This window comes from Saccostrea echinata, unplaced genomic scaffold (genome assembly GCF_033153115.1).
Source record: "Saccostrea echinata isolate AGI-Se365-2 ecotype Australia unplaced genomic scaffold, CSIRO_AGI_Sech_v1 ptg000062l, whole genome shotgun sequence".
Lineage (NCBI taxonomy): Eukaryota > Metazoa > Mollusca > Bivalvia > Ostreida > Ostreidae > Saccostrea > Saccostrea echinata.
The window spans coordinates 4,227,100-4,254,839 of NW_026889811.1; the positions used below are offsets into that span (position 1 = coordinate 4,227,100).

The following is a 27,740-nucleotide window of genomic DNA, read 5'->3' on the forward strand; positions in this document are numbered from 1 at the left end:
CTGTAATTACAAATACAATCCACGACAGGAGCAAATTTTGTCTCACATGGTTCAAACCAATAGTTATGCAATCATTTTCAAACCAATTTGGACTACAGATAAATCCTATTTATCTGATCAATACAGAGGAGAACAATACGGGTGTGACCAGTGATACTTTCCTCTCGTGTTTTCAGATGTCTGGATTTTATATAATCATTTACAAGACCGATTCTGTTCGTTACCTTCACCTGGCCAGAAAAGATCCCATCCTGGTTTCGATGTCGTATTTTCTCCCTTCCTTTCACAATTGTTACCATTCCTTTGAAATGTTTTATCCAAGTCAATGTACATGACACAGTGTGTACATGGGTGTATGTGCAATATATAAATGCACATTGCAACCTTTATGCAAAAACACAACCTTAAATCTTTTTATGCATACAAAACAGAAAACATGCACACAATATTCTTTATTTATTCCTGATCAGATTATTCAGTTCAACAAAAATTTCTACCATCAAATCTTGATGTACAAAGAAACTAAAATCCAAAACATTTTAACCATTATTCACTAGTATTACACAAACATGCATGTAATTAACAAGACATCTTCACAAAATTATAGAAATAATTAAAAGGGAAATTAAAATATAATATCATGCTACTTTATAAAATGTTCATATGGATTCAAAATTTAATTTAAATATAAATTCATTGTATAATTATAAAAATTTCCTAAAATTCACTTCTTCGGTAAAACAAACCATGAGAAAAGACATGCTTTAAAAATCCAGGTATTCAATACTTGTGAACAAAAATTTTGAACAAACTCATAAATAATTGGTAATTACATGAAGCTTAAAACATGCATTTAAAGACCCTATTTACAAGTGTACAGAAGTTAAGATTTGGCCATGTTTACCACTTTGGACTGAAGACTTCCCAATTCTATATTTCTGTCCATTTTTACATATTTGCCCTTTTTGATTTCCACCACTGTTAACCATTCTGGAACTAGTTCTATCAGAAGTTTTACATGAGTCTCAACATCAGCTGAAATGACAGATAAAGTTCATTTTTTACAGATTCACTGGAGACATTTCTTACCAAGTCCAGACAAAGAATTACAATGACATCCATTATGGTCATAAATCCAATGCATCCATTCAATAATCTCCAGTATACTACAGTGAATGTGGAAATCTATTATGAGGGAGGACTGTTAATTTACAATAAATATCTTTGAAAATACCCCCTGCTTACAAATACCTAATCCCAGTATCACAGAAATAACACCTCTGTGTATGGTTTTTGCTACTAATAACAAACAACACATGTAAATATCCACATTGACAGTGTTATCAAGTGAAGGAACCTTAATACCCTGTTACAAAATGTTATTTGGACATTGAGAAAATTATATGGGTGAATTCAAAAAAAATGACCAAACGCATATTTATCAACCCACACTAAAAATACAGGCAATGAAAATAGATTTCTATGTCTTAGCATATGTCTTTAGATAGTGTCTAAATACCTGCCAAATATCTCGTTGATATCTCAATTAACAAAAAAGTTATGCCCAAAAATGATGCTAAAATTGTCAGGAGTGCAACACCTTTTTGTGACATTTTGAAATTTCAATATTTTTTGGAGATCTGTGAAATAAAAAATAATGCTTCATGTTGAAAATAAAGACTTTCCTGATAATATTCAAAGTATTGAGCTTTAAATGTGGACTGTTGAAACTTTTGTTTAATCAGGTTGTGGTCATGGCTGATGTTTAAAAAAATGTTATACCATGTCAGGAGTGCAACAGAAAAAATGTAGTGTTGCCAGAAAAACACCGATTGTAAAATTCTGATAGAAAATTAAGACAAAAAAGAATTTTGGAAGTGTAAAATAATAACTGATATACATTTTAAAACTTAAAAATGTTATATAAATCACAAGCAGCATTAATGAGAGTCAAGTATATGTGCATACCCAAAAATGTCAGGAGTGCAACATTTGATGTTTTGCTTCCAAGCATGAAAAAACTATTATCATTATATGATTTTCTGATTTTTATTTTGGAAAATAAAGACACAAAGAACATTTTTACCAAATAGATTAATCAATTACAGGATCTGTCTGTGCTTCAGATCCATATTTCTATGGTCAGGAGTGCAACACATTTTTTTAAAGATTCAAGTTCTGTGACGAAAAGACTTCTATTCATGCTTAGAAGTATTCATTAATTAATAGTGATCTTTTTGTATAATCTAATGCTATATCATTGACAGTTTTACTATCAAAATCCTTCCTTTTTCAATTTTATCAATTCAGATGTGTTTTTATCTTTTTTGTGATTTTTTTAATGAACGTTAAAAATAAACACACTAAAACATTGTCATAAAATTCAAGTAATTCCTCCTCAACTTCACTGAAACAACAGAACAAGTTCTTATGTAATTTTCACTTCACAATTCTACTTTAAAGGCCCCAATGCTTTTGGTCAGGAGTGCAACAAATATGTTAGAATTATAAATCATCCAATAAGAATAAAAATAAAGAAAAAATGATGAGTAGAATTTTTCTGGTGGGTTACTGTGTTTGTCTTCTAAAGGAAAATATGCTTTAAAATATATTTTATCTTCTAAATATACATTTAAGCTAGTTTTTTGGCATAAAATAGGGTATAATTCCAGATAAAATGCGAATTTTAAATACTTTCATCTGTTTTAATTATGAAGTATTGGACTATAAGTATTGCACAATTTCATTACCACTTGATGTTGCCAACACTTTATGAATTTTTGTGTTCTATGGTTTTAATTTTAAACTTTACTGCAGTCAGGAGTGCAACAAAACTGCTTCATAATTACCGATGCTTTTTAACTATCTTTTCTAAAAAATAAGTTGAAAAAAAATGCTTGATACTATTTGATGTTCAAAACACTATGTCTATCAACAAATTACAGAAATTCTACAATCAATTCAGGGAATAGTCTTCATCATATCACATATATTTTAAATACAATTTATATATATTACACTTTGCAAATAATCATGTTTTAAGGTCTTCAAAATATGAAAAACCTGCTGTAAACGATGAAAAATATCAGCACGACAAATTGATTTACAAAGTAAGAATGGGTTATTGTGTGTTATAATTTTTAAAACAATGTTAAATAAAATACATATCAGATGTCAGGAGTGCAACACAATAATGTAACATAGGGTGACTTCAAAATCTAGTATTTTTTGTAAGAGAACTCGTATATAACAATTCTTTTTTGGCTTAGATTTAAAGAATTGACTTGAACGGACAAAAAAGTGAATTTTGGGGAATTTTATTGCTTCATATTTTTTTCACATTAAAACTTTTCAAACCAGAATTGAAAAAATAATGTAAAATAACAATCAAAAAGCCAATTTTTTGTCACATGTACAAGAGAAGATACTCATTCAAGGTCTACATTTAATCATTTATACCCCTTTTACCATTTTGAAGCATTAAAAACTATAATTTCTTGTGATTATGTATTTTAGAAAGTCTTTTAAGGTGTAATGATATTTTCTTTTTTCAAAAGAAATTTTACTAATAAAAATTCTGAAACTTTTTAATCCAATTGTCTATTCTATTGCCACTTCAGGATTTTAAACTAGAATGCATTTGCGATATGATGATATAAGTGAAAAATATGTAATAAGTAGTTGAATTTTGCCAAAAAAATTCAGTTTGGTGGTCATTTTTTTTTAATTCACCCATATAGTATATAGATGTAAATTCTGAGCTTCAATATAATTTTCAGTATATGGTACACGGCATTTACCCCCAGGAAAAATGTTCAAAGACAACAAAGTATCAATGAACAGAAATCAGTAATTTACTTTTGTGGAAAAAATAAATGAAGTGTTCAGGTAATTTATCTTGGCCTTTTAAAATGTTAAGAATGCTTGAATAGATTAAAAATTGAGAAATACACTGTAGATTTCAATTGATTTGAATTTAGATCTAAGGGCAGATCACTTTCACTGCAGAAAATACCACAAAATCAGAACTCTTTAGTGTGCAGTGGAGAGGGTTCTTAACAAATCTAAGCTTTGTTTTAAAAAAAAGTGATACTGCTAAACTTAAACACTACACAAACAATACTAACAACCTACCAGCTTGTATGGTTGTCTTGTAGCTGTCTGTTAGTTTTTGTACGATATTTTCCATTGTAAGAGCTGGTTTTTTCTCTGTCACAAAGTGAGCCCTGAGGATTCTCATCATCTCCGGGAGGCGACGTATCATCAGTGACCTTTTGTCCTCCACAGGGTCACGCATCATGGCAAGTTCCTGTTTCTTAGCTTCCCGAGCTCGAACCTTCAAAAAAGCAGTAACATAGATGAATATCTTTAGAAACACTTCTCAAGTGAAATATTTTTTTTCCTTCAAAACCTTTTTAAATCTAAATAAAGATTTTTTTGTTTGAAATGATTATTACATCTCCTGTTTAATTATAGAAGTTTGATAGTGTTTTTCATTTGTTGTAAGTGAATTGGCTGCTGTGTAATGCCTGTAATTGTCTTACACACCTTCTCCAACAGGGATTGAGGAACTCCTTGCAGCTGAGGTAAATTCTTAGCTGCTGATGGTTCTTGTGGATTGCTGGAGTCTTTTTTCATGTTTTCCATGGCTACTGAATTCAGAGCCTTCTTTACCTATGAAGAAAATGATGGATGGTAAATATTATAACAACAGATACACTACAGTATTCCTCATACCTGTTTATTCAGGTCTGTATTTTTTTTAATAATTCCGATATCTTTCATTCTATCACATTCACAAGTAAAGCAAATAAAGTAAAAGAATATTCAAATTAATATCCAAGGAACATGTACATTCATTGAAAATGCATTAGCTCTTAAATAAGGCTCACTAAAAGTTAATTCTACATGTATATTTAACATCAACTGCACAGGTTTCAGATAAATTGCCATTAAGAAAAAAAAACAAATTCGATTTCTAAAATATATTAGGCCACAATTAAAATATTGTTTGTTTGGCGTTGCCGACTTAGTCTTTATATGTTTGGATCGGTAGGTAGGGAAATTTTTTTTTTTTAAATTTCAGAAATGGTACATGTTGTTAGTATCTGAATGTCTTGAGTTTCAGATAGTTTAACAACAACCACAGTCCAAACTGATTCCCAGTTTTATCATTGATTTTTAAACCCTATTAGTTTTAAACCTTTAATATATATGGTATTAAAAATCACCAACATTAAATAAGTGTAGAGTCGTTATCATGTGAACGAATCGAAGCATGGCAGCTAGATTCATCTCGCAAATCGGACAGGACATTGTACCGTGACATTTCTATATTGAACTGGTATATCTGATTCATCAGTTTACATTTGCTATTTAAAACAACATTACCACAGAGAGTCATGCCATCAACTTCTGTTATACCAACTTTACATTTTACCACTTTCGACAGCCATGCTTGGATTCGTGATACGCATTTATTCAACATCACATAGACGCTTATAAATGAAAACTGTTTGATCAAACAAGCGTTTACATGATTCTTTCCCATTCTGTATATATTACGCAAACATACAAACACCTAAATCCAGATGAATATAACGAAATAACCAGAAGTCTCTGATGAGACTGTAGCTCTACTGGTTGTATTTATAAAGGAAGATAAAAGTAGCACTTGGACTTGAAACTTTGCAACAGCAATAAATAGAATAATGATCCTTGGTTTAGTCTCTTTTTGGCAAGATTTATTATTATATCAGACTAAAACTGTAGGAGGAGTAGCCTTTTAAAACAATTTTACTGAAATTTTGATTTAAGTAACCATGACAACATCATTCAACAAAATCAAAAAACAATAACACCAATTGTGTATCTCTGTAGTCTACTTGTATGCCACATTATTCTGAAATCAGACAAAAAGTGTAGGAGGAATAGCGTTTTGAAAGAATTTCAAAAAATTTCTATTTTTAGTAACCATGGCAACACCATTCATCGAAATCTGAAACTGGTACAGAGAATTATGTATCTAAGTGTAGTTTACTTGTATGCTAAGTAATACTAAAATCAGACCAAAACTGTAGGGGTAGCATTTTGAAGGTATTTCAAGGAAATTTCTATTTTTAGTAACCATGGCAACAATGTTCATCGAAATCAAAAACCGATATACAGAATTATGTATCTTAGTGTAGTCTACTTGTTTGCCAAGTTATATTGAAATCAGACCAAAACTGTAAGAGGAGTAGCATTTTGAAAGTATTTCACAGAAATTTCTATTTTTAGTAACCATGGCAACATCGTTCATTGAAATCAAAAACCGATAAACAGAATTATGTATCTTATTATAGTCTACTTGCGTGCCAAGTTATATTGAAATCAGATCAAAACTGTAGGAGGAGTAGCATTTTGAAAGTATTTCACAGAAATTTCTAGTTTTAGTAACCATGGCAATATCGTTCATCGAAATCAAAAACCGAACACAGAATTATGCATCTTAGTATAGTCTACTTGTGTGCCAAGTTATATTGAAATCAGATCAAAACTGTAGGAGGAGTAGCATTTTGAATGTTTTTCACAGAAATTTCTATTTTTAGTAACCATGGCAACACCGTTCATCGAAATCAAAAACCGATACAAATTATGTATCTTAGTGTAGTCTACTTGTGTGCCAAGTAATATTGAAATCAGACCAAAACTGTAGGAGGAGTAGCATTTTGAAAGTATTTCACAGAAATTTCTATTTTTAGTAACCATGGCAACACCGCTCATCGAAATAAAAAACCGATACACAGAATTATGCATCTTAGTATAGTCTACTGGTGTGCCAAGTTATATTGAAATCAGATCAAAACTGTAGGAGGAGTAGCATTTTGAATGTTTTTCACAGAAATTTCTATTTTTAGTAACCATGGCAACACCGCTCATCGAAATCAAAAACCGATACACAGAATTATGTATCTTAGTGTAGTCTACTTGTGTGGCAAGTAATATTGAAATCAGACTAAAACTGTAGGAGGAGTAGCATTTTGAAAAATTGTTTACAGACAGACAGACAGACGGACGGACGACGGACACATTACTATCGCATAAGCTCTTCTGGTCTCTGACCAGTAGAGCTAAAAATTATGATCAGTATCTGTTGAGAAAATTCTTTGGACCCCACCGATTTCTTTGAGTCGGCCGGCAATGCCACAAACAAAGCTTATTTTATTTTTGGCCTTATTTTAATTCAGTTTTAGCAACTGAAATCTGCATTCCATTGGAACAGACAATATTCAGAATTTAAAAGAAAACCCTAGGCAGATTGGACTAAGTTGACAATCTTAGATATCACATTATATCTATACCCTGTCTGGAAGCTTGGCTTTGTTATCCTCCAGTACATCTATAGCTGACTGGTATTTCTTTACATATGGTGCTTCAGGGAGGCTATCTACAGGTATATCTGGAACCTCGTCCAGGGAAAACTTTGGGTGCCACCTCGTGATTTTGTCGCCAGGGACAGAAAGGGGGCGAGATAAGGAGGAGAGAAAGCTCTGCAAGGAAAACAAGATATCAATAGAGCAGTCATTTTTAAAAATATTCAATCTTCAAAAGCATGAATGTATATGAGGGTTTTCTATTTGAAATGGTCTGTATTCTAATATACATGTAAATGTATATTTTAAAATGAAAAGCAGAGCAAAATCATAAGATTAATTATCATAACTCTTTTCTTTGTTCTACTTCTGCCAAGTACTTGGAATGAACTCAGTGCAAGTTTCAAAGCAGCCCTGGTGGTTTAAATGTTACCTTATGATGTTTCATGACAATTGAGATCAGCTTGTTGTGAAAAGTGGTTTTCCTCTGAAGAATGTCTTTAGCAGCAAAACAGGGCCTGCCTGACTTTGTTTTTAATTTATTTTCTAACTCTGTAAAGAAAACAACCAGTTAATATTCATAACACAAAATCCCTGAATCTTACATGTATGTATGTATGTAGCTTTATATCCTAATTCATCATTCTACATGTATATTGCTCTTTTTTTCTCTCAAGGATACCTGTATTTTGTTTGTTTTAGCTGAAAGTAGCTAAGTATATATTGTTGCAATTTCCATGTGCTACGTATATGCATTTGCTTTCTCCATTGATTTACTATTGAGTTATTTGGTATTTGCAAGAGAACTGTACCATCATTAAAGTTTGGTTCCACAGTCAGCTGATAGTCATGTGACTTTCCTCCAAAGGCAGGTAGTCCTTTCTCCTGTCTGAAGGTGTAGGCTTCAGGATAGACAGTTTTAATCTGACCGACATTCCTCTGCTCAAAGTTCCTGAGAAGTAATAGAGTTATGCTGAGAATATAACTTCATCATTCTACAAACATACTGATGAAAATATACAAATAAACGAAAAAAAAACTCTTCAAAATATGTATTTTATTTACAATTAAGATAGTGAAGACATTCAGTTCTATCATGCAAACTTGTATCAATGGGGGCAAATGATATAAAAAAAAATCCATCTACACAATTTAATTATTGTATAAATTTTGTTTGTCACCTACATACCTTTTGGTCATTTCCTGAACAGCTGTCTTGAGTTTGGAGAAGGTGCAAATTTCTGACCGATTATGTAACATGCTGACCACAGTATCCATGCTCCTGAACATGTCCTCCAGTAACTTGTACTTGTAGGGGAGGGACAATGAGGGAGGGGCAGGGGTGGCTAAATGGTGGAACCTCTCATAGGCAGGGGCCTTCTGATCACTGAAACAGCAGCTTACATAATTATCATTAGTCAAAAAAATTGTACAAGACTATTACTTTAATACTTATAGCTGAATGGTCAAACAAATTGACTATAAATGCACACTGTTCAACCAATTAACTTTAAGACAAAGACATTTTTACCCACATCCATAATCACATAAAAAATAAATACAGAATTGATTAACCTCCACTGATAACATACCTTGCAGGTTCCAACTCCTCCTGTGTTTCCACCTTTACTTCTATGGCCTCAAATTTACTGAGTTCTGGGGCTTTTGCTTGAGTGACCATAGGTCCTGTTTTGGGTTTTTCTTTTGATTCCTTTATCTTTTTCATTTCCTTTTTGGCCTCATTCAACTGCAAAAGCTGGGCTTTCAGTTCCTCTAATTTTCCACATTTTTTCAGCTTTTCTGTCATGTCAGATTTAGACACCTAAACATCAAATCACAATTAGAACAAGAGATGTTTGTGAAACACTTATGCCCCCCCCCCCCCCCAATAATTGGAATTTTTCTAAGTCCAAGAGGCATAACTCTGTCAAAAATTGCTCGATCATACCCAAAACAGAACTTGACCTAGATATTCTTATGATTAATCTGTATACCAAATTTCATTTCAGTATGTGCAACGTCTGCGAAGAAAATGAACGGAAACTGTTGGTGGACCGACAGACCGACCAACCGACCGACAGACACCAGCAAAGCAATGTGCCCTCCCTTCTTCGAAGGGGGGCATAATAAATTCACCTTTGAATTGTAAAGGGCTTCTTTATTTCCTAGGGTTTTCATAAATTTAATGTTGTCTCCACCCCACTCCCACACAAATCTAATATTTCTGAAACAAAATTAATTTGTTGACATCATGTCAAAACAAAGCAGGGAGATTAAAGGCATTATAACCATTTATCTAATATAGGAAATCAAAGATTACAGTGCTCATCTCAAGGAATGTTATATTAAAGTAAGAGAAAGTCCCACACTAAACTAAGCTAGTAGTGTGCATCCCTAGATGCAACATTTATGCAATTTTGGTCTGATAGGGTTTCCAGTTACTTGGTCCAGGGAATTGACTTGTTCTAAAAATTTTAAACAAGACACTCAACTAGAAAATGCAAGTCAAATCCAGCATCTGAAGCAAGTTTGAGAGTGTTCATCCCTTCATCCCTTGATGCATCATCCATGCAAATTTGGTTCAAGTTTCCTGGCTCAGTGGTCATTGAGATGATTTTTCAACAATGCCTCTAAATTTTCACTCTCAATTATCTCCCCCTGAAAGAGGGTGCGGCCCTTCATTTGAAGAAGCTTGAATCCCCTTCACCCATGGATGCTTTGTGGTAAATTTAATTGAAATTGATGCGGTGGTTCTTGAGAGGAAGTTGAAAATGTGAAAAATTTACAGAGGGACAGAAAGATGGACACCAGACAAAAGCTCACTCGAGCTTTCAGATTGTACGAACGAGAGACATATTTTTTCACCTCCTCCATTGTGGTGCCTTCTTTATTGAGCTCCTTCAGTTTCTCCATTGCTGCCTGGACCTTGTTGGAAGTGGGGACCTTAGGACCTTTCTCCATCTGCTGTCTCACTACCTCAGGGGTGTCAGGGAGGGGGGAAATGGCAAGGGGTGTGGTTGGCAGGTCTAGAACTTCTCGATATTTCTGTTTTTCTGATTTCATTTCTGGTTCTATCACCTAAAAGAAAAGATTGAGTCTAACTTTTTGAAATTTTATGTTTATTTCCAAGATTTTTCAATTTCAATTTGTTTATTTACCAAATAAGGGCCCTCATGGAGCAAAAAGAAAGTACATTGTAAATTAACATTTATATATAGTCATATACATGTAATACAATATACATACACACAAGAGAGAAAGAGCTGCATGATTGATAGGAGAAAGATGATACTGCAATTGTTCACTTTCAGATTCAATATATCATAATTTGATCTGTATCGTGTATAATGAAACAAAATTTTCCAATATTTCATAATTTGATCTGTACAGTGTACAATGAATGAAACAACATTTCCAAATATTGTAGAATTTAACAATTATAATTATCTATCTTTTGAAGTTTTTTTTTTTTTAAATGCTCTTAACATGGTATCCAAATGAAATGATCTAATGTTAATTTGTTATGTAATGAACAGAAATACATATATGTCAATTTGAAACTCAACTGTGATGTGTGATAGATCATTACTCATTCATCTCTCATCCAATATCCATGATAATGAAACTCAATCATGCCACATTGTGTATACAAGCAAGCAGTCATAAAGGTGTCCCACAGTGTACAAGTGTAAAACTAGGATTGCCTGGAGTGGACACTTGAATAATCCTTTATGCCACGATTCTTAATAAGACCTTAAGTTAGATGCAATCATAAAATTCATTCAGGATAATACTTCGCTTAATCATCACACCAATTATTTAAAGTAAATTAAATATATTTAAGAAGTCCTTGCATCATAATCAATCTTGCCATGTCCTCAATGCAGAAACCTGTGTTTGTGAAATGCAAGTAAAATTAAGCTTTTGTTTCCCATTAAACTCTGATGTGCAATACGCACATAAAAATCATTACAGTGATTAAATGTAAGGCCAAAAAAAATAATAGTCTTGTTTCCTGCTACCCTATTTTTTTGCACCCGACCCTAAAGTTTTTTTCAAGTTTTGGGAGAAAAAAACCCCGGGAATTTCCAGAATTTCATCGTTCTGTCACTGTAATCGGTTTCCGTGTTAACACAAAACAAGCATTTCATGAAATTCTTGTTTTAAATATGGACTTTCATAAAATACCACTTGAGTTGCGCATAAAAGACATGAAATTCAATTTTAAAAGACAATGTTGACCTGTGACATGTTTAATTTTATCTTGTATTAGTTCATATCCAAAAAATGCTGTCGGAAAAAAATAAAATAAAAATATAAAATAAAATAATTTTCCTACCTACCTACCCTATTTTTTTCAGGCTGGTAGCAGGAAACAAGACTATTATTTTTTTTGGCCTAATCTTAGTCAATTTTACCTTTAACTGGTTCAGATCTGCCAATCTGCACTTGAGTATAACTTTAGCAAAGAAATATCTAATTTATTCATTACTGTCTCAAAACAATTGATTTACAATTTTACCTCATTTTCAGAATTTTCGCTTTCACTTGATGCAATAACATTGCTACGTAGCTGCAGCTTCTTTCTGGACCTTGGTGCCCTGACCGTCTCCTCCTTTTCTTCTTTAGGGGGTGTCTTCAAATCCTCTTTTATCTTGCTTTGTCTCGTACGTTTTTTCGATGTTTGGGTCTTTCCTTTTGTTTCGTTTTCATTGTTCTGTTTAGATTTTTTTGATGGCGTCAGTGGTCCGTCGTGTTCATCCCAGGCTGAGGTTATTTCTTCACTAGCAGAACTTGGAGTTGGTGACGGTGATCGTGACCTTAAAACATCGGCTATTGATTGCTGTCCCTTGATTTGCTTAATTTTCCTTGTTCTCTGCGTTACACTTTTGGTAGATTTTGACTTGGCGCTTTTATCAGGCACAGAAAGTGTAAACAACACATTTTCTGGTTCAGCAATTACCGGTGTAGAAATTCCTTTACCTCTGGTGGACGATCGCGTTGATCTTGTGTTCCTTGGTTCGCTCTGAATAGCTTCTGAAACGTCTGTATTAATTTGCAACTTTCTTCGCTTAGAAGGCTGCGCATCTCCGGTTCTTTTCTTGGTCGCATAAAACTCTGTTACTCTCGCTTGCGCCATTGTTGTTGTCAATTTTTCCCGCTTGCCGCGGAAGTCACGTGATGAATTTATGAAAGCTAAAAGCTAGATTTTGACAACCAACATTATATTTTCCGGATAAATACGTTGCAGTATGTTATAGAAAACAAAGCTACTTTTACCGATGTACCCCCTCAATAATTACATCTGATAGCCTTTTCTTCTTTTTTTGTTTGTCAAGGAATTGTTGCTTATTAGTGCCCACCCAAACTGAAATTATTTGGTTGCCCACCCCCCACCCCCAACTGAAAATGCTTCATACGGGCCTGTAGTTATATTAGTTATATATGCAGGTTAGATTTAAAAAAAAATCTTCGACTGATTTCTTCTAATGCAAACTCTTCCACACGAGAAGAAGAAAACTTATGTCCTTCAATTCTAAATTAGATATATCGGTGATAAAATTCTCAAAGTTAACTTTAATTATTAATATATTCGATCAGTGCATATTATCTATTCAAGATATATTACTAAAGTCAGGTACTCTTCATACAATTGCTCCCAAGAAAATAGTTCCATTCATGATCAGTAGATACAACATTACAACAAATGTTAAGAATAATGATGTATATTTAATACGTTAAAGAAAACAAAATTAAAGTAAAAAGATTTTAAGAAAATCACTTTTCCCCAGAAAAGGAAATAAAAAGTTTTCATATTCCTACGCTCGCTGCCTCCTCAGTCTTTTTCACGAAAATATATAGGTCATCCTTCGAATGATAGTGATAAATCTTTTCACCAATTATATAACTGTCATGATTATTGTTCGTTAATTGCCGTATATTTTCTTTTGAGTGAGAATATTAATCATTAACTGTGTGTGTGTTTTTTTTCTCTTTTTTTAAATAACGGAATGGTTATTATGTGGTTAAACACCTGCAATCGTAACTTCTCGGCAAAGCAACGTGATTTGCCGAGCTCGTCTGAAAGGATCTTCGCACGTGTGTAAACCTAGTCTATTTGGTCTTGCAAGCACAGGTATGTGCACCGTTCGCTAGTGACGCTTAGATCATGTAGACTGGGTATCAGTATTTGCTACGGACATGAAGAAGAACTACACACCAGTTTCATAACAAGTGCAGGATTTTTACTCAAGCCCTAGACCTGCCTAGACTGGGCTAGAGGGGCTGAGTTACCTAAAACGATGCTAGGTTATTGATCTACTCAGTTTAAAAACACGAAAATATACTATTTTTGTAAATAAAAACATTTCTAGAAACAAAAATGAAGTTTATCTTCAAAACGTCTCTACATTCAAAATCTATATAAAGTGTTAAATGTCGGATTTTATTCTATGACGAAGGAGTGATGCTCCACAACCGCAACCGATCTCGCGCTTTCCTTTGCGTTTAACAACGGCCGTCAATGCATCTCTAGACAAGTTCATTGATTACTCTTGTTGACCCATCTTTAACATCTGCCTATACTTTGAGTGATAGCACTTTAATAGCACAAAATTAAAAAATAAATTAAAATCTATCCTTGATAGATCTATAGTTTTGCTATTTAAAAAATTGGGCTATCTTTGATCTTTGCTTGGACTTGTTTCGAATTTTTACAGAAGATTCTATCATTGGAAAGTTAGATGGTACACATGTAGCACAGGCCCATAGTACGCGGGATTTTTTCGGAGCCCCCCCCCCCCTTCACTTTGAACCTGTAACATGCTATTTGGGTTAAATATTCCTGAAAATGAGTGAGCTGTTAAATACATTTTTAAAATTATACGGTTAATTATATTTAGTCTATGTTCTATGTGAAATTAAAACTATTTCTGTAGGCATCTGCAACGTTGTGATAATAAAAGTCACTAATCGCATGTAACGTTATATACATGTATGTACATGCAGTTTCCTTAGTACATGCATATTTTATTCAACAAAAGATGTTGAAACTCAGTAGCCTAAATATTATGTCATTTTAGGTTATTTATGGCCATTGTATAGTTGACTTTCTACAGCTTGAGTATCTCTGACGTTTTATCAGTAAATCAGTGGGTTTTTTTTTTTAATTAGAAATCATCTGAGCACAATGAAAATTCGAATAAATTAAAAGTCGAATATCTTGGATATGGGGTAACCCATATCTATTCTTGTATATAATATATCCTAGTGATTTCGATGAAAGACACAACAGAGCCTATCACATTTGTTTCATATTTGGATGTTTTATTGACTACAACTGGTATTCTTACAGTTTAAACTATATGCCGTGACTTCAACTTAATTTTCCGTTATTGTCTTCACAATCACCTGCATGCATATGGTTTTATTATGCATTAATTTTCTTTGAAGTGTTTCTAGATTCTGAGTTATCCTTCCTTCTATTTTATCATCTTTTGATCAATGGCCATCGGTACTGCTCAACGCCGATTGGAATGAAGGCAAAAAGAATCAGGTTATTGAAATGAGTCCTATCTCATAACTGATTCATTACGCAAGAACGTGTTCCGAGTACGATAAATTCTTTCAAGGTAGGCTACTTACAAATAAGTTGATGTTACAGGAAATTCTACAATCTCGTTTTAAGGATATCCGTTCCTCAGCCAGAAAGGATAAATCTTAGATTTATTATTTTATTTAAAAAGTCTCAAAATAAGGCTTGAAATTGAGATCTTTTCGTGCAACAATTTTCATTTTATGCATCTTTATATGATTCAAGGATCTTTGAAGTCTTAGAAACGGTCTTGTAAAAAGTTGACATTTCATAAAAGAGAAAAATGAATTCATTTTTAGAGAAATCGAATTTCCTTTATTCTAGCATAAGATACCACTGCTCATTAGTATGATATGAAATTTGATGTGATATGTGATGTCTAGCAATGATAGCACAAGCTTTTTACACTATGTATTATATGACAATAGAAGTAAAAGGAAGAACGAAAATACTGTATAGGATAAAATAGATGCAATTTTCTCCAAATGCCTGGATACCTATATTTTTCTATCCTAAATTATATTTGTTGATCAATTTTCAATTAGAAAATACATAGCTGGTGTTTTTATTCGCATTTCTTGAAATTATACTTGAGATTTGATAATTTTCCCTATATAATATGATTAACTATAATGATAAACTTTGAAGAAATTCCATGGGTAAATTCACATTACTATGTGAAATCAGAGACATTTTAGTGAGCATTTCCAATTACTTAAGGACATTGGCAAGTCAGGGCTTTCCGGAGAAAAAGAGTTTAATACATGGGTTTTTTCACTTGTAAAATAGTGATTGAGAGTGATCTCCCGTGTAGAATTCTCTAAGCGGTGAAAACCAATAAAGCGTATGCTATAGAGGTAAACAAAAGCACGTGTACTTCCTTCAACGGGTAGAATCATCTATACAGCAAGAAAGAAAAGTAGTAATGGCTTTGTTGTACATTGTATTCAGGGACAAAGAGCAAACAGGTCGTCATTTACCATAGTTATGCTCAGTATGCTGGGAAGGGCAAAGATGTGACATATGCTGACAGGTAGGTCGACCATGCCGACTGAGAACAGTTCTTAGGTCGTGTGAAGGAATCAGCATTTAATAATTACGAATAAAAGTTAAAAATAAATCCATGCCAATATTTTTATGACAATGTGTTTCAATCAATTCAGTCAATTACATGATAAAAACAATTAACCAGTCTCTTGACCAATTTTAGCTGTTAAGGGACGCAACTCAAAAATGATGATCGGTGCCGGTATATCCATGTCTTGTTTCTATATATACATTTTCAACCAATATATCTAGAAGTCATAGGAAATGAAGTTACAATAATGTATATAATACAAAAACTGTATGAAATAAATGTGTTTTGAAGAAATATTATGGTGAAAAATTATGTAGGTCCCTTTTATCAACATTTTACATAGGAAATGCATTAAGAATTGTAAAAACACTAATTTGACAAAATCTAAAAAGAATGCTGGATTGGTAGGTAAAACGATCCAGAATATAGCCTATTTAGTACATTTAAACCTACTCAAAAGTTCTTGAAAAATTCTATACAATAACCAGGAACCTTGCCAATGTCCTTAAAAGCTGATTTTCAGAACCTGAGGATCGGACTACCTTAAAGACAGCATTTCGCAAATTCTCCGTTTGTTCTCATGACCTTGTTCGCAAATACAAATCGTATTTTGACTAATCGACATATTTTGTACCACTTGTTGGGCCATTATTTTTTATACCATTTTGATTACGAATTACTCCGTCTACCTGTACAACAGTGAGTGAGGGCTCAGGACAGGTGTGACAAATCGACATGGTATGCTTACTCCTCTTAAGCACTAGGCCCGTAACAGCGGTTTCAAAAGTGTGTGTGTGTGGGGGGGGGGGGGGCAGAATAATCTGACAATCAAGCGAAAGAATAAAAATAAATACCGTCCAAATCCTGGAATTTACCAGTGCTCGACCATACAGCAGTAAAGGGGGGGGGGCATCTAAAGACAAATTTACTATAATAGCAAAATTCTATACTCAGAAAGGTCCCCCCCCCCCCGCGCTACGGGCTTGGGCACCTGATCCAATCTCACGTGTTTCCAGATGTCCATGATCACTCGCAATGTCGACCTGATTCGGATTGATCAAGTTCGTTATGTCATGTTCTAAATTTTGAATTTACCGAGTGGGAGTAAATACAAATTCTAGAACATGTTGTCATGTTCTAAATTTTGTATTAATTTACTCACACCCGATAAATTCAAAATTTAGAACATGACAGTTATTTTCACCTTTTTTTTTACTTCCATGTCGACCTGATCTAATAATAGTTCAGCTATATATAAGCGTACAACTATGTCAACGTAAATTTTTACTAATTTTACAATATGAAACTTCTACTTAATCAAAAAACACAAAACAAAACAAGAAACAACTGAATCAAAGAGATTATTTTGAAAGATTTCTCATAAAAATTTTGTTTTGAACGAGAGTGTCGTATAAAACTTGCCGTTTTTCAATGCACATTTGATATTGTTTGATGTCGCAAACTGCAATAAAATCGTAGTATGAACTAATAGGACAAGAAAAATTCATATCTTGTTCACACGAGTTAATAGTAGGGAAAAGTATCTGATATTAACTTAGCTAGAACTGTCCGAAAAAAGTTCTTTCTTAAGCTACCAAGATAATTTGACCCCCGGAAAAAACGACCTCTTTTAAATCGGTAGAGTCACGAGTAAGGACAATCAAGCATTGGAAAAAAAAAAACTCAAGGAAGTGTTGCATGCTCATAAACCCCGGTCTCTACCCCCACAACATAGGTTTTTTCAGTTATGGGCATTTTTTTCTTGCTTGTCAACTGTCTATCAAATACTTTAAAAAATGTGTGTACAATTTATTTGAAGATTTTGACCAAATAATTTCCATTCAAGTCGAAATGTATCGTGATCATTTACAATGTACCGGTATATATCAATTTTGTGCTTCTCAAAGTCATTCAGCTGATTCTTCTTTAGGTACTACTGCTGAATTTGAATGTGTTTTTCTGCATATCTTTTTATGTCCCCTCCGCCATGCCGACTTCTGACAGGGGATGGAGCAATACCACGCCCTGTGACACTGTCCGCAGGCGGGAAATGGCGTGTTCTTGTCCGCCTTCTTTTTACATTCGGTGCACGTCTCTGGTCCATCTCCTTCAAATTCACAGCGCCGACAGTGGCACCAAAAATTGAATGACCGAAAGAGCCAAGCTCGTCGTAATTTTCTCGGCATGCTGGTATCAATATATGTGGTGAAAAGCTCGTCACCTTCCTTGACGTCAGACTTGGCGGTGACCTTGACCCCGCCATAACCTTCAATCTCAGCATCGCTTACTTCTACGTTATTTGTACAGGAGTGGTTGAGACAGGACTGTAATTGGAACAGACCACAGTAAGAATTGAGACGTGGCGCCACATCTAGATACTTTAGTATTTTAACCCCTCTGGTGTCTTCTGGGTTCAGTTTGGACACTTGCGTCATGAACTGGTGGTATGGTGTAATCGGAGAAGAAAATGTTTGAAGATTGCACGAGGCTTGAAAGTATCGACCATTGAATTCACCTTCTGTGATCTTGTATTCAACGCCGTCGCCACAGTCTTTGAAGATTTCGCGCATTAGGTTCAGGATTGTGGGCATGCTCTCCGCTGCCGAGGAGTGACCAAAGGCCATGAATCTACAAATCAGAAGAGTTCTCAATGATAAATACTCTTATACATACTTTATTTAGAATCACTTCCTGTTTCACTTTGTGATAATTAACTTACTTTCTAAAGGGACTCCTCGCCTTTGCCCATTGTTCTGCGGTTGGCTTGGTATCACCGCTTTCTTTCATCATGTGTTTGGCTGCTGATATGATGCTGGACCAGATTCTTGCCAAAAACAATGGACTGAATCGAGCATCCCACAAATCTTTCCAAACGCCATCCTGAGCGACGCCATGACCAAGATTTTGTCCTATTTCATGAAGCTTTTTCGAGGCTTCGTTTCTAGCAGGACAGATGAGTTCATGTTGAGTGACCCATGCCTGCTGCCGGCACTCGTCGCTACAGTACCTGACCTTCTTGCACTTATCGCAAGTGACAGAGGGAATTCTTGGCCAACATTCCTCAATCAACTCCTTCAAGTCCTGATCCATAGTTTTCAAGTTACTTCCAAAATAGTCCTCTGCTGTGAGAATTGAAGCAGCACAGTTGTCACAAGAGAGCGTGAAATTATTGTCTTTGTCCATAATCTGTCCCATTATCAAAGGTTTTTCTTTGAACAACTCATCTCCTTCCTTAATGGGTTTCGCAGCAACAACACATTTACCAAAATCTGAAAACTCCACATTGATGGGTAAGCCTTTGCAGATTGGAGCGTATAACCTCTGGATACGAGTCCGCTGGAACAGGACTTTGACACCCTCGTCTTTTCCATCTGTAAGCCGTGTAGCATTCTTGAACCAAAGTTCAGCATGAATAGGTAAATTGAGGTCGTGTAAGATCTGACCTACAAAATATAAACACAACTAAAATGAGGAAATGTGAGTATATTTAGCAGTATATCATAAATACAGGTCTAAAGAACCAAAAATGTATAGTTTATATATACCGGCATGCAGTGCTTAGATCGTTCATATCTTACCTCCTAGACGCCAGACTTCCACTCTCCTTTGATTTTTCGGGATTACCCACAAGTCTCGCAGTGCATTGATCTTGTCATCAATAAGATAGTAAGCCTCGGACCGCAGGCGTCTCAGTATGGCGTTGTTGGGTTCCGTTTCTATGGCGAATGTGAACTTTTGGACGGCTTCCTCCACTTTTCCGGCCACCATCAAACTGTGTGCCGCTATGGCGGACTCTGAGGCTTGATTTTTAAATTCTCCACCATCTTTGTAGTCTTTCCACGGAACGGTGTCATGGATGTTGTATTTGGCGTCCAGTATCTCTTGTTCTTTCTGTAGGAGTTTGTCATCCCCAGGGTATGGGTCTTGAGAGCAGAAGTCCACCGCAGAGTACCCTTTATCCTCATCATCTCCTCCCTCCAACTCATATTCGTCCAGTATGGCCTGCTGGAGGTCCCTCAGTCCCTCCGACAAATCTGGATTCGTGTTGTCTATGTCCACTCCGATTTTGTAAAAATTGTACGCGTCCTGAAACAACTGTTGTTTGGTGGCAGCTTTTCCTCCTAACAAGGTCAGTTCTATGCTATTATCTCCTGCACTCAGAGCCTGTTGTGCGTCTTTGAACGCCTCTTTAAACTTTTTACAGTTAAGGTAACATTGTCCCCTCTTCAGATAGTACTCGGAACACCCCGGATTTCCAGCGATTAAAGCCGAGTACTTTTCAGCCGCTGCGTTATATTTTCCTGCTTCGAAGTCCTCGTTCGCACTTTGCTCTAGATTATCTTCTGCCATGTTTGCAAGATTCTGTAAAATAGTGAAGAGAACATATATGTCTTTCAAATCCTTAGATTTGTTGTCATTATTGTGAAACATTTGTCATGAAATACACTTTTCTGTTAAGGACATACGCAACGTATAGTTTGAACTTTATTGTCTTTTTCCCTGGAGTTGAAGAGTTCCAATACTTATATGACCTGTTTACTACATTTTAATGTCTATATATGGTGCTGTACACTTCTTCTAAAACAAGTTTGGATAAACAAAACATCTAGAATATATGTTTAGTAATTTTTCTATATATATATATATATATATATATATATATATATATATATATATATATATATATATATATATATATATATATATATATATATATTGAATTTTACAAGAATTTTCATCAATTGATATCTTTTCAAAACCACTGGTAATGCATGCTGATTTTCTGTCTACGAATATCTGATCGCACTATAATCTTAAATTAAAAATATCTTGGAAAATTATCAGCAGGTAAGGTACGTCGCATATATCCTTAAAGTTGAATACACTTATAACAATGCGGTCTCCCATTTACCGTTTAGTATAACTAGTTTATAAAATCCATCCCATGAAAACACTATTTAGGAGTTTTGAACAAAAGAGTATACCCAATTTGGTAAATACATTTATAACGGAAACTTCATGTCATTTCAACAGATCTTATAATTATTCTGTGAAAAATAGATTTGCAGACTGCTTATTAGAGCTTTGAACGCAAATTTTGCACGTGTCATCGTCGGATACCCACGGTGATGAGTAAAAGACGAGATCGCCCGTGGGTATCCGACGATGAGCATGTGTATGAACTTTCCTCTCCTTTCACATGTTTCAAGTAAAAGAATCTAGATCCACCTCTGCATGTTCACTTATATACTCACTACATTCAGAATAAGCTATTGATGAGAACTCAAAGATGGTTAAATAGATTGGCAGTTATACACGGTGTATACAGTTTGCAGTTTGTAGAGACTGATCTTTTTAACCCAGCAGGAGGTCTAAACGGATATACATGTACTATATTATATACAATTCAAAACGTGGCCCAATTATAACAATGATACCCCCCCCCCCCAAATTCTTGTGAACTATTTGTACATGTATTTGTATCTGAATATTCTGAATCCTGATAACACAAACACTCTCTGAACCAGCTCTCAGCAGTAAACATGATTAAGGAAAGATGAATTCTCTGAACAGTAAACGAATCAGAAATTCCTAGTGAGTTCTGAAAACACCCAAACTCATACACTCACATCATTGAGTAAACTCGCAAACTTTAGTAAAAAAAAAATGGAGATTATCGTCTATAAATACCTGAGTCTGTCAAGTTATTGAACGATCCTGGAGAAATACCCCTGTCTGGATTGCAGATACTATTTATTGCCCGACAGAAGCTTCTCGTCAGCTGTAGAAACATCTGGTATAGGCGAGCGCGAGCCCCCGTCGTGCTTCAGACTCGGAGTAACATGCCATAATCGGAGTACGGCACAGACAAGATACGGTCTGTCATTAATTAGATCGATGAACTATTTTTGCGCAGAATTTTTATAATATACTTTTCATACATTTATTAACATTTTGCAACTGCATCTTAACAAGAAAAGAGAGGGGGAAAAGTGATAAATTTATTTCTTGAAAATTATTTGATTAAAATATGTTTAAAAGTAATTTATACGTCAGAGAACTTTATATTAACTTTCTATACTATATATTTTGAAAATTATAAAAAATAACTTACAATTTCATTTCAGTTTATTGTGTCTCATGACAGTTCTTTCTAATAAAAAAAAAGAGAAGAAACCGCGAGTTTAGCATCTTTTTTCCAATAGATTCAAAGATTACACCAGGGGGTGGAACTACAAAAAACATTTTGATGACGTCTAATTTTTATGTTATCTACCAGCAGGGGGCACGATTGATCAGACAGCAGAATAATTAAACACATGCCGTGGAATATTGTACGCGAGATGGAGAGTTTCTCTGTTCCAAAATTAGACATTCACTATTTACTGGCAGTCAGTTCACACTCTTACACGTGCATCTGGCACAGGACACGCGCACATTCACTGACCAGGAATTCCATTCATTTTCCAAGGACACTCTATTGGACACCACTCAGGTAATCTAAAAGTTTTTAGAAAAAAAAATTCTGGAATTTATAAATATTTTTGTCCTCTGTGTAAACTTGCTTTCACCTTTTCCGACCTTCATGTTATATTCATTATAAATTATGTTTTCCTGTCGGAATTTGTGCAGATCATAAATATTAATATTTGCAGCTGAAATAGCAAAAACTGAAAATAATTCAGTTTTTTTTTAATTTAATTGCAGCCAGAAAAAGAGAGGAAAAAAGACTTTAATCATAAAATTTATGCCTGGATTGAATATTTCGGAGCACCATTATTTTATATACAATGAGAGTGTATATATGTATATATGTTTTCCCATTTTAAAAAAATCAGCAGTATTTTTCATGTTTATAAATGCTTTATAAATTAACAGCTTTAGACACAATTAATTACGATCCAGCTCGCATGTGCAATTGACAGAGAAACTCTTTCACACACGTGTAAGACATCGCGCAATATATTTGGCACACTGCTGCTTTGTTCTTGGATTATTAGTACCACTTAGAGTCAACATTACTATAGAACATAACGTAAACAAGCTCAGTAGGTGATGGAGTGTCCTTGTAGAATTATCAGTTTAATAATATATCTGATAATTAAGTTATTGCTAATTATCAGTGTACTTTTGAAGAAATGCAGAATAAAATCAATCAATTGAATAAATCAAGAAACAAGTTTTAAAAAAATACTTATAAAAATTGCTGCTTACGGCTGTTTTACAAAATTATATATGTATCTTAAAAAAATTTCCGTAGAGTTTTTATTTAGTTAAATCCATCCCAGAACGAAGGTTATTAGTATTTGGGACTTGGACAGAAAACCATACTACTAATTCAAATCAACCAACCAAAAACAACTGAGCAACAAAAATAACAAAATAAAATAAAATAAACAAACAAATAAAAATAAACAAACAAAACAAAGCCAACAAATAAACAAAACAAAACAAAAAATCAAAAGAAAAAAAGCAAAAAGAAGTAAAAAACAAACAAAATAACTTGTTTTTAATGGTTTTAGAAAACATGGAGACAACAGACGAAGCTCGGATTGCTTTCCAGAAGTACACGTCCGGGAACTTTGAGGATGCCATATCTTCGTACAACAACCTGCTCGGAAAAGATCACCAAAATACAGAGTATCTCGCAATCAGAGCACAGTGTCATTTTAATCTTTCAAATTTTCAAATGTGTCTAGATGACGTCAAATGTCTGATGTCACTGGACACAACCAATCACATCAAAGCGTTCATAACAGGTGGGAGAGCAGCAACAAAATTAGAAAAATACGAAGAAGCTTATTATTGTTACACAGCGGGACTGAAAATTGTACCTAAACACAAGGAGATCATTGAAGATCTGAAAGAGCTACAGAAAATAATCATCAAAGATGTGGAATCGAAGGCCGCCGCATACGAGGAGAAGGGCTATAATGCTGTGGACTTCTGCGGACAGGATCCGTATCCCGGGGATGTGGACTTATTTCAGATGGAAGTTGAAATTCTGGAGAAGAAGTTTCAAATCAAAACCGAATCATTCGATCAGAAACCATTTGATGACGTCATTCAACAGAAAGTAGCAAGTGCCGCGATGGCGGGCCACAATTGTATGTTACAGAGAAAGTGGAAGGAGGCACAGCAGTGCTTCACTGTGGCCCTCGAGTTGGACCCTAACAACCATGTTGTGAGAAGACTCCGTGCTGAGGCAAGCAACAATTTGGAGGAACTGACAGCAACATTTGAAGACCTTTGGCTTATTCCAAAAATAAAGCGAACACCAGACACGTGGAAACTAGGAGGTAAAGATAAAAAAATAATCGTCACTTTAATTGAATCTCGTCTCTAAATATTAAAAAAAAGTCTATATCTGAAAATGTCCCTTTATGATTTCAGGCAAAATTTTGATGAAGTTCGATTTGTTAGTGCTTGCTGAATTCTGGTTTAGAAAAGCAACGCAAGCGACATCAGGAAAAGACAACGAACCAAAAATTCTTTTCCAGAAATGTAGAGTCAAACGACTGTATGGCCCATTGACAAGCGATTTCCCCATCAGAGTGGACTTTACAGAATATGGGAGAGCTATATACGCCACAGAGGATATACCAGCGGGTGAAATCGTCTTTTCTGACGCACCCATCGTTCTTGGAAAGGTGTTCGACACTGTCCATTACAAAACGAATATTCAGTCATGTGATCACTGCGCCCAGTCACTGCTCTCACCACAAGAATATTTTAAGGAGACTTTTTCTACCATGGACAGCGATCTTCGGGAACTTGTTTTAAAATACTGGCCTAACACAAAACCAATTTATTGCAAGAATTGCCAAACGGTAAAATATTGCAGTAACGAATGCAAAACACAGGCATGGAATACATATCACGAACTCATATGTCCTTCCAGATCGAAAGCTACAGCCAGACTCCACAAAATATCGGAAAACTTCGGTAAAGAAGCAGATGAAGCTGGCAACTTTGTAGAGGTCTGGGTTGGGCACTTCAGCCCACTGATCCTTGCTAGGATATGGGCAACAATTGCTACAACAGCAAAGTCCATGGCTCGAGAAAGTGGAGACATCATTCCAACCAAAGAACAATGGGCGTATGCAAAAGGTCCTTATCGAAAGTAAGACAGTTTTTCATTAAACCTTTATTTAAGCGTTATAACATTGTTGCAACTCTAAAATTTGAATGAAAGAAACAGATTCATTCACAAAATATGACATTTTTCGTTTCAGATTCATAGCCTATGGCAATATCTCTGTGGAAAAAGATCAGACTGTCATGAAAGATTTGTTCAGAGAAATCTTCGCCGATTGTGGAGATGGCGTTAGCTACGACATTACGGATTCTGAATTCAAAGGCCGTTATTTTCAAGCTGTTTGCAACTTGCAGGTCTTCTCATCGCCCTGGACACCGTACCACAAATTCTTGGATGAGCTTGGTAAAGCCGAAGAGGATGAAGACCGTACCATCAGGCTCTTGAAATACTTAAAAGACAAACCTACCCCATCAAACGTTTGTGGGATGTTTCCATTACACGCATGCCTTAACCATTCTTGTCTCAATAATGTCGAGGTATCCGACGGACTAGTTCACGGAAAAGGGGGCGTAACCGTCAGATCAAAGAGGGATATCCAGAAGGGGGAGGAGATATTCACTACTTACATAGACACGGCCATGCCTCGCAAACTCCGTAGGGCGTGGCTTTACAAGTCGTTCAACTTCTGGTGCAGGTGCCCTAGATGTCAGGTAGAAGGCGATGATCCCGATGTATGCACCAAATGTGGTAAAAAGGCACCGGAGGGAAAGAAGTTTCCCGGATGTGGTAAATGTATGAAAGCTTGGTACTGCTCCGTAGCGTGTCAGAAGAGCGCGTGGAAGTTGGGTCACAAAACAGCATGCAAAACTGAACATTCCAAAACCTCATATGGATGATCCTTAACTTCAGCAAGAGTCAACGTGTGTTGCTTCTAATTTGTGAATTTATTGATAAGATAAATTGTTCAGAACCGCATTGGAGCGAGTTTGTCTAATATATATTTGTCCGATCAATGCATTTGTTATTTTTATCAAATAAATCCAAGCCAAATTTTTCAGAGCCTTTTAGCCTACCTTAACCAAATTCTCAAGTGAACTTTTCTGATCATTTGTCCGTTGTCTGTCGTTGTCGTCGTCGTAAACTTAAAATAATTCTATTTTCTTCTCGAGAACCATCGGACTAATATCAACCAAACTTGCGGCAAAGCATCCTTGGATAAAGAAAATTCAAGTTTTTGTACAAATGAAGGTCCACGTCTCTTTCAATTGGAGAAAATTAAGAATTGATGTAAATTTTAAGTCATCTTTTAAAAATCTTCTCAAGAACCCCTGGTCCAGAAAAAATTAAACTTGTGTGAAAGCTTCATTACAAAGTGTAAATTCAAGTTTGTTCAAACCATGTCCCCTAGGCGTAGGGCGAGGCAACAAGAGAAGGACAAAATTATACACAGGAATATATAGGAAATATCTCTAAAAATCTTCTCATGACCAGCAAAGCCAGGGTAAGTCATAAAATATAGAAGCATCCTCAGGTAGTGTAGATTGAAGTCTCTTTGAATCATGACCCACGGGGGGAGGGTGGAGACACAACAGGAGATCAAAGTTAGACACCCAAAGATGTAGGAGAAAATCTTTCAAAATCTTTTCATGAACAGCAAACCCATGATAAGTCATATTTATAAACTGGAAGCATCCTCAGGTAGTGTAGATTCAAGTTTGTTAAAATAATGACCGCCAGGGGGTAGGGTGGGCCACGATGGGCAATTAAAGTTTTACATAGGAATATATGAGAAGAATCTTTAAAAATCTCCTCAAGATAATAAATCCGTGATAAGTTATACATGTGTTTATATGGAAGCACCCACAGGAAGTTTCAATTCAATTTTTTTTTCAAATCATGACCCCCAGAGGTACAATAGGCGATCAAAGTTTTACATAGAAATACGTAGTGAAAATCTTCTCCTCAAGAGTAGCAAAGCCATAATTTGGATAAGGAAGCATTTTAAGTTAGTGTACATTTAAGTTTGTTAATATTATGGCCCCCGGAGGGTAGGGCGGGGCCACAATAGAAGATCAAACTTTTAAAGAGGAACACATAGGAAAAAATCTGTAAAAATCTTTTAAAGCCATGATTACTGTAGATCACTTAATTTTTTGCGACACCTTATTTTCGAGAGATAAACATTGACTCTTTATTAGCGAGACAGAATATTCATAAATTGTTGTTATTGCTCTATATAATCTTTAGGAATACTAATATATGTGAGAATGAAATTTTCGCGAGCACACTGTCCCGCGCAATTACGCGAAAATAAAGTTCTTGCGAATAAAAGTGATTTACAGTAATCATATTGAAGCATCTTCACTTAGTGTAGATTCAAGTTTGTTCAGTCAAGTCATGCACTCTCCCCTGCCCCTGATTACTGGATATATTGATAATGAACACTCCCTTTCATTTCAACCTCTTCATGGAGAGTACTGGATATATTGATAATGAACACCCCCTTTCATTTCGACCTCTTCATGGATAGTACTGGATATATTGATAATGAACACTCCCTTTCATTTTGACCTTTTCATGGAGAGTACTGGATATATTGATAATGAACACTCCCTTTCATTTTGACCTCTTCATGGAGAGTACAGGATATATTGATAATGAACACTCCCTTTC

At 35.0% G+C, this 27,740-nt stretch overlaps 4 protein-coding genes across 4 annotated transcripts in view; 1 reads left to right on the plus strand and 3 right to left on the minus strand.

Moving 5' to 3' along the window:
* LOC133175429 (protein unc-93 homolog A-like) overlaps positions 1-27,740 on the minus strand; it is a 243,937-nt gene that overhangs the window by 106,333 nt on the left and 109,864 nt on the right. The gene's annotated exons all lie outside the window — the stretch shown is intronic.
* On the minus strand, positions 697-12,528 carry LOC133175356 (DNA replication factor Cdt1-like). The gene is made up of 10 exons (XM_061310450.1): positions 11,878-12,528; positions 10,221-10,433; positions 8,948-9,177; positions 8,545-8,742; positions 8,168-8,307; positions 7,789-7,907; positions 7,344-7,532; positions 4,549-4,674; positions 4,135-4,336; positions 697-1,035 (listed from the first exon to the last, which is right to left on the minus strand). Exons 1-10 carry the CDS (start codon positions 12,493-12,495, stop codon positions 884-886), a joined length of 2,187 nt encoding a protein of 728 aa, XP_061166434.1. The 5' UTR covers positions 12,496-12,528; the 3' UTR covers positions 697-883.
* LOC133175464 (uncharacterized) lies at positions 17,822-21,825 on the minus strand. Its single transcript, XM_061310565.1, has 4 exons — positions 21,719-21,825; positions 19,606-20,389; positions 18,747-19,470; positions 17,822-18,655 (listed from the first exon to the last, which is right to left on the minus strand). Exons 2-4 carry the CDS (start codon positions 20,375-20,377, stop codon positions 17,935-17,937), a joined length of 2,217 nt encoding a protein of 738 aa, XP_061166549.1. The 5' UTR covers positions 20,378-20,389; positions 21,719-21,825; the 3' UTR covers positions 17,822-17,934.
* LOC133175465 (uncharacterized) lies at positions 22,311-26,121 on the plus strand. Its single transcript, XM_061310566.1, has 4 exons — positions 22,311-22,523; positions 23,551-24,327; positions 24,422-25,151; positions 25,264-26,121. The coding sequence occupies exons 2-4, from the start codon at positions 23,556-23,558 to the stop codon at positions 25,961-25,963; spliced, it is 2,202 nt and encodes a 733-aa protein (XP_061166550.1). The 5' UTR covers positions 22,311-22,523; positions 23,551-23,555; the 3' UTR covers positions 25,964-26,121.

Excerpts from the sequence above, each read along its gene's own strand:
- LOC133175356 (XM_061310450.1), bottom strand. The coding sequence starts at position 12,495 with ATGGCGCAAGCGAGAGTAACAGAGTTTTATGCGACCAAGAAAAGAACC. Across the intron at positions 7,533-7,788 it reads TTGTCATGAAACATCATAAG|AGCTTTCTCTCCTCCTTATC; the intron begins GTAACATTTAAA and ends TTTTCCTTGCAG. Across the intron at positions 4,675-7,343 it reads AAGCCAAGCTTCCAGACAGG|GTAAAGAAGGCTCTGAATTC; the intron begins GTATAGATATAA and ends TTTTCTTCATAG.
- LOC133175464 (XM_061310565.1), bottom strand. The coding sequence starts at position 20,377 with ATGGCAGAAGATAATCTAGAGCAAAGTGCGAACGAGGACTTCGAAGCA. Across the intron at positions 19,471-19,605 it reads GGAAGTCTGGCGTCTAGGAG|GTCAGATCTTACACGACCTC; the intron begins GTAAGATATGAA and ends TATATTTTGTAG. Across the intron at positions 18,656-18,746 it reads GCGAGGAGTCCCTTTAGAAA|ATTCATGGCCTTTGGTCACT; the intron begins GTAAGTTAATTA and ends TCTGATTTGTAG.
- LOC133175465 (XM_061310566.1), top strand. The coding sequence starts at position 23,556 with ATGGAGACAACAGACGAAGCTCGGATTGCTTTCCAGAAGTACACGTCC. Across the intron at positions 24,328-24,421 it reads AGACACGTGGAAACTAGGAG|GCAAAATTTTGATGAAGTTC; the intron begins GTAAAGATAAAA and ends TTATGATTTCAG. Across the intron at positions 25,152-25,263 it reads GCAAAAGGTCCTTATCGAAA|ATTCATAGCCTATGGCAATA; the intron begins GTAAGACAGTTT and ends TTTTCGTTTCAG.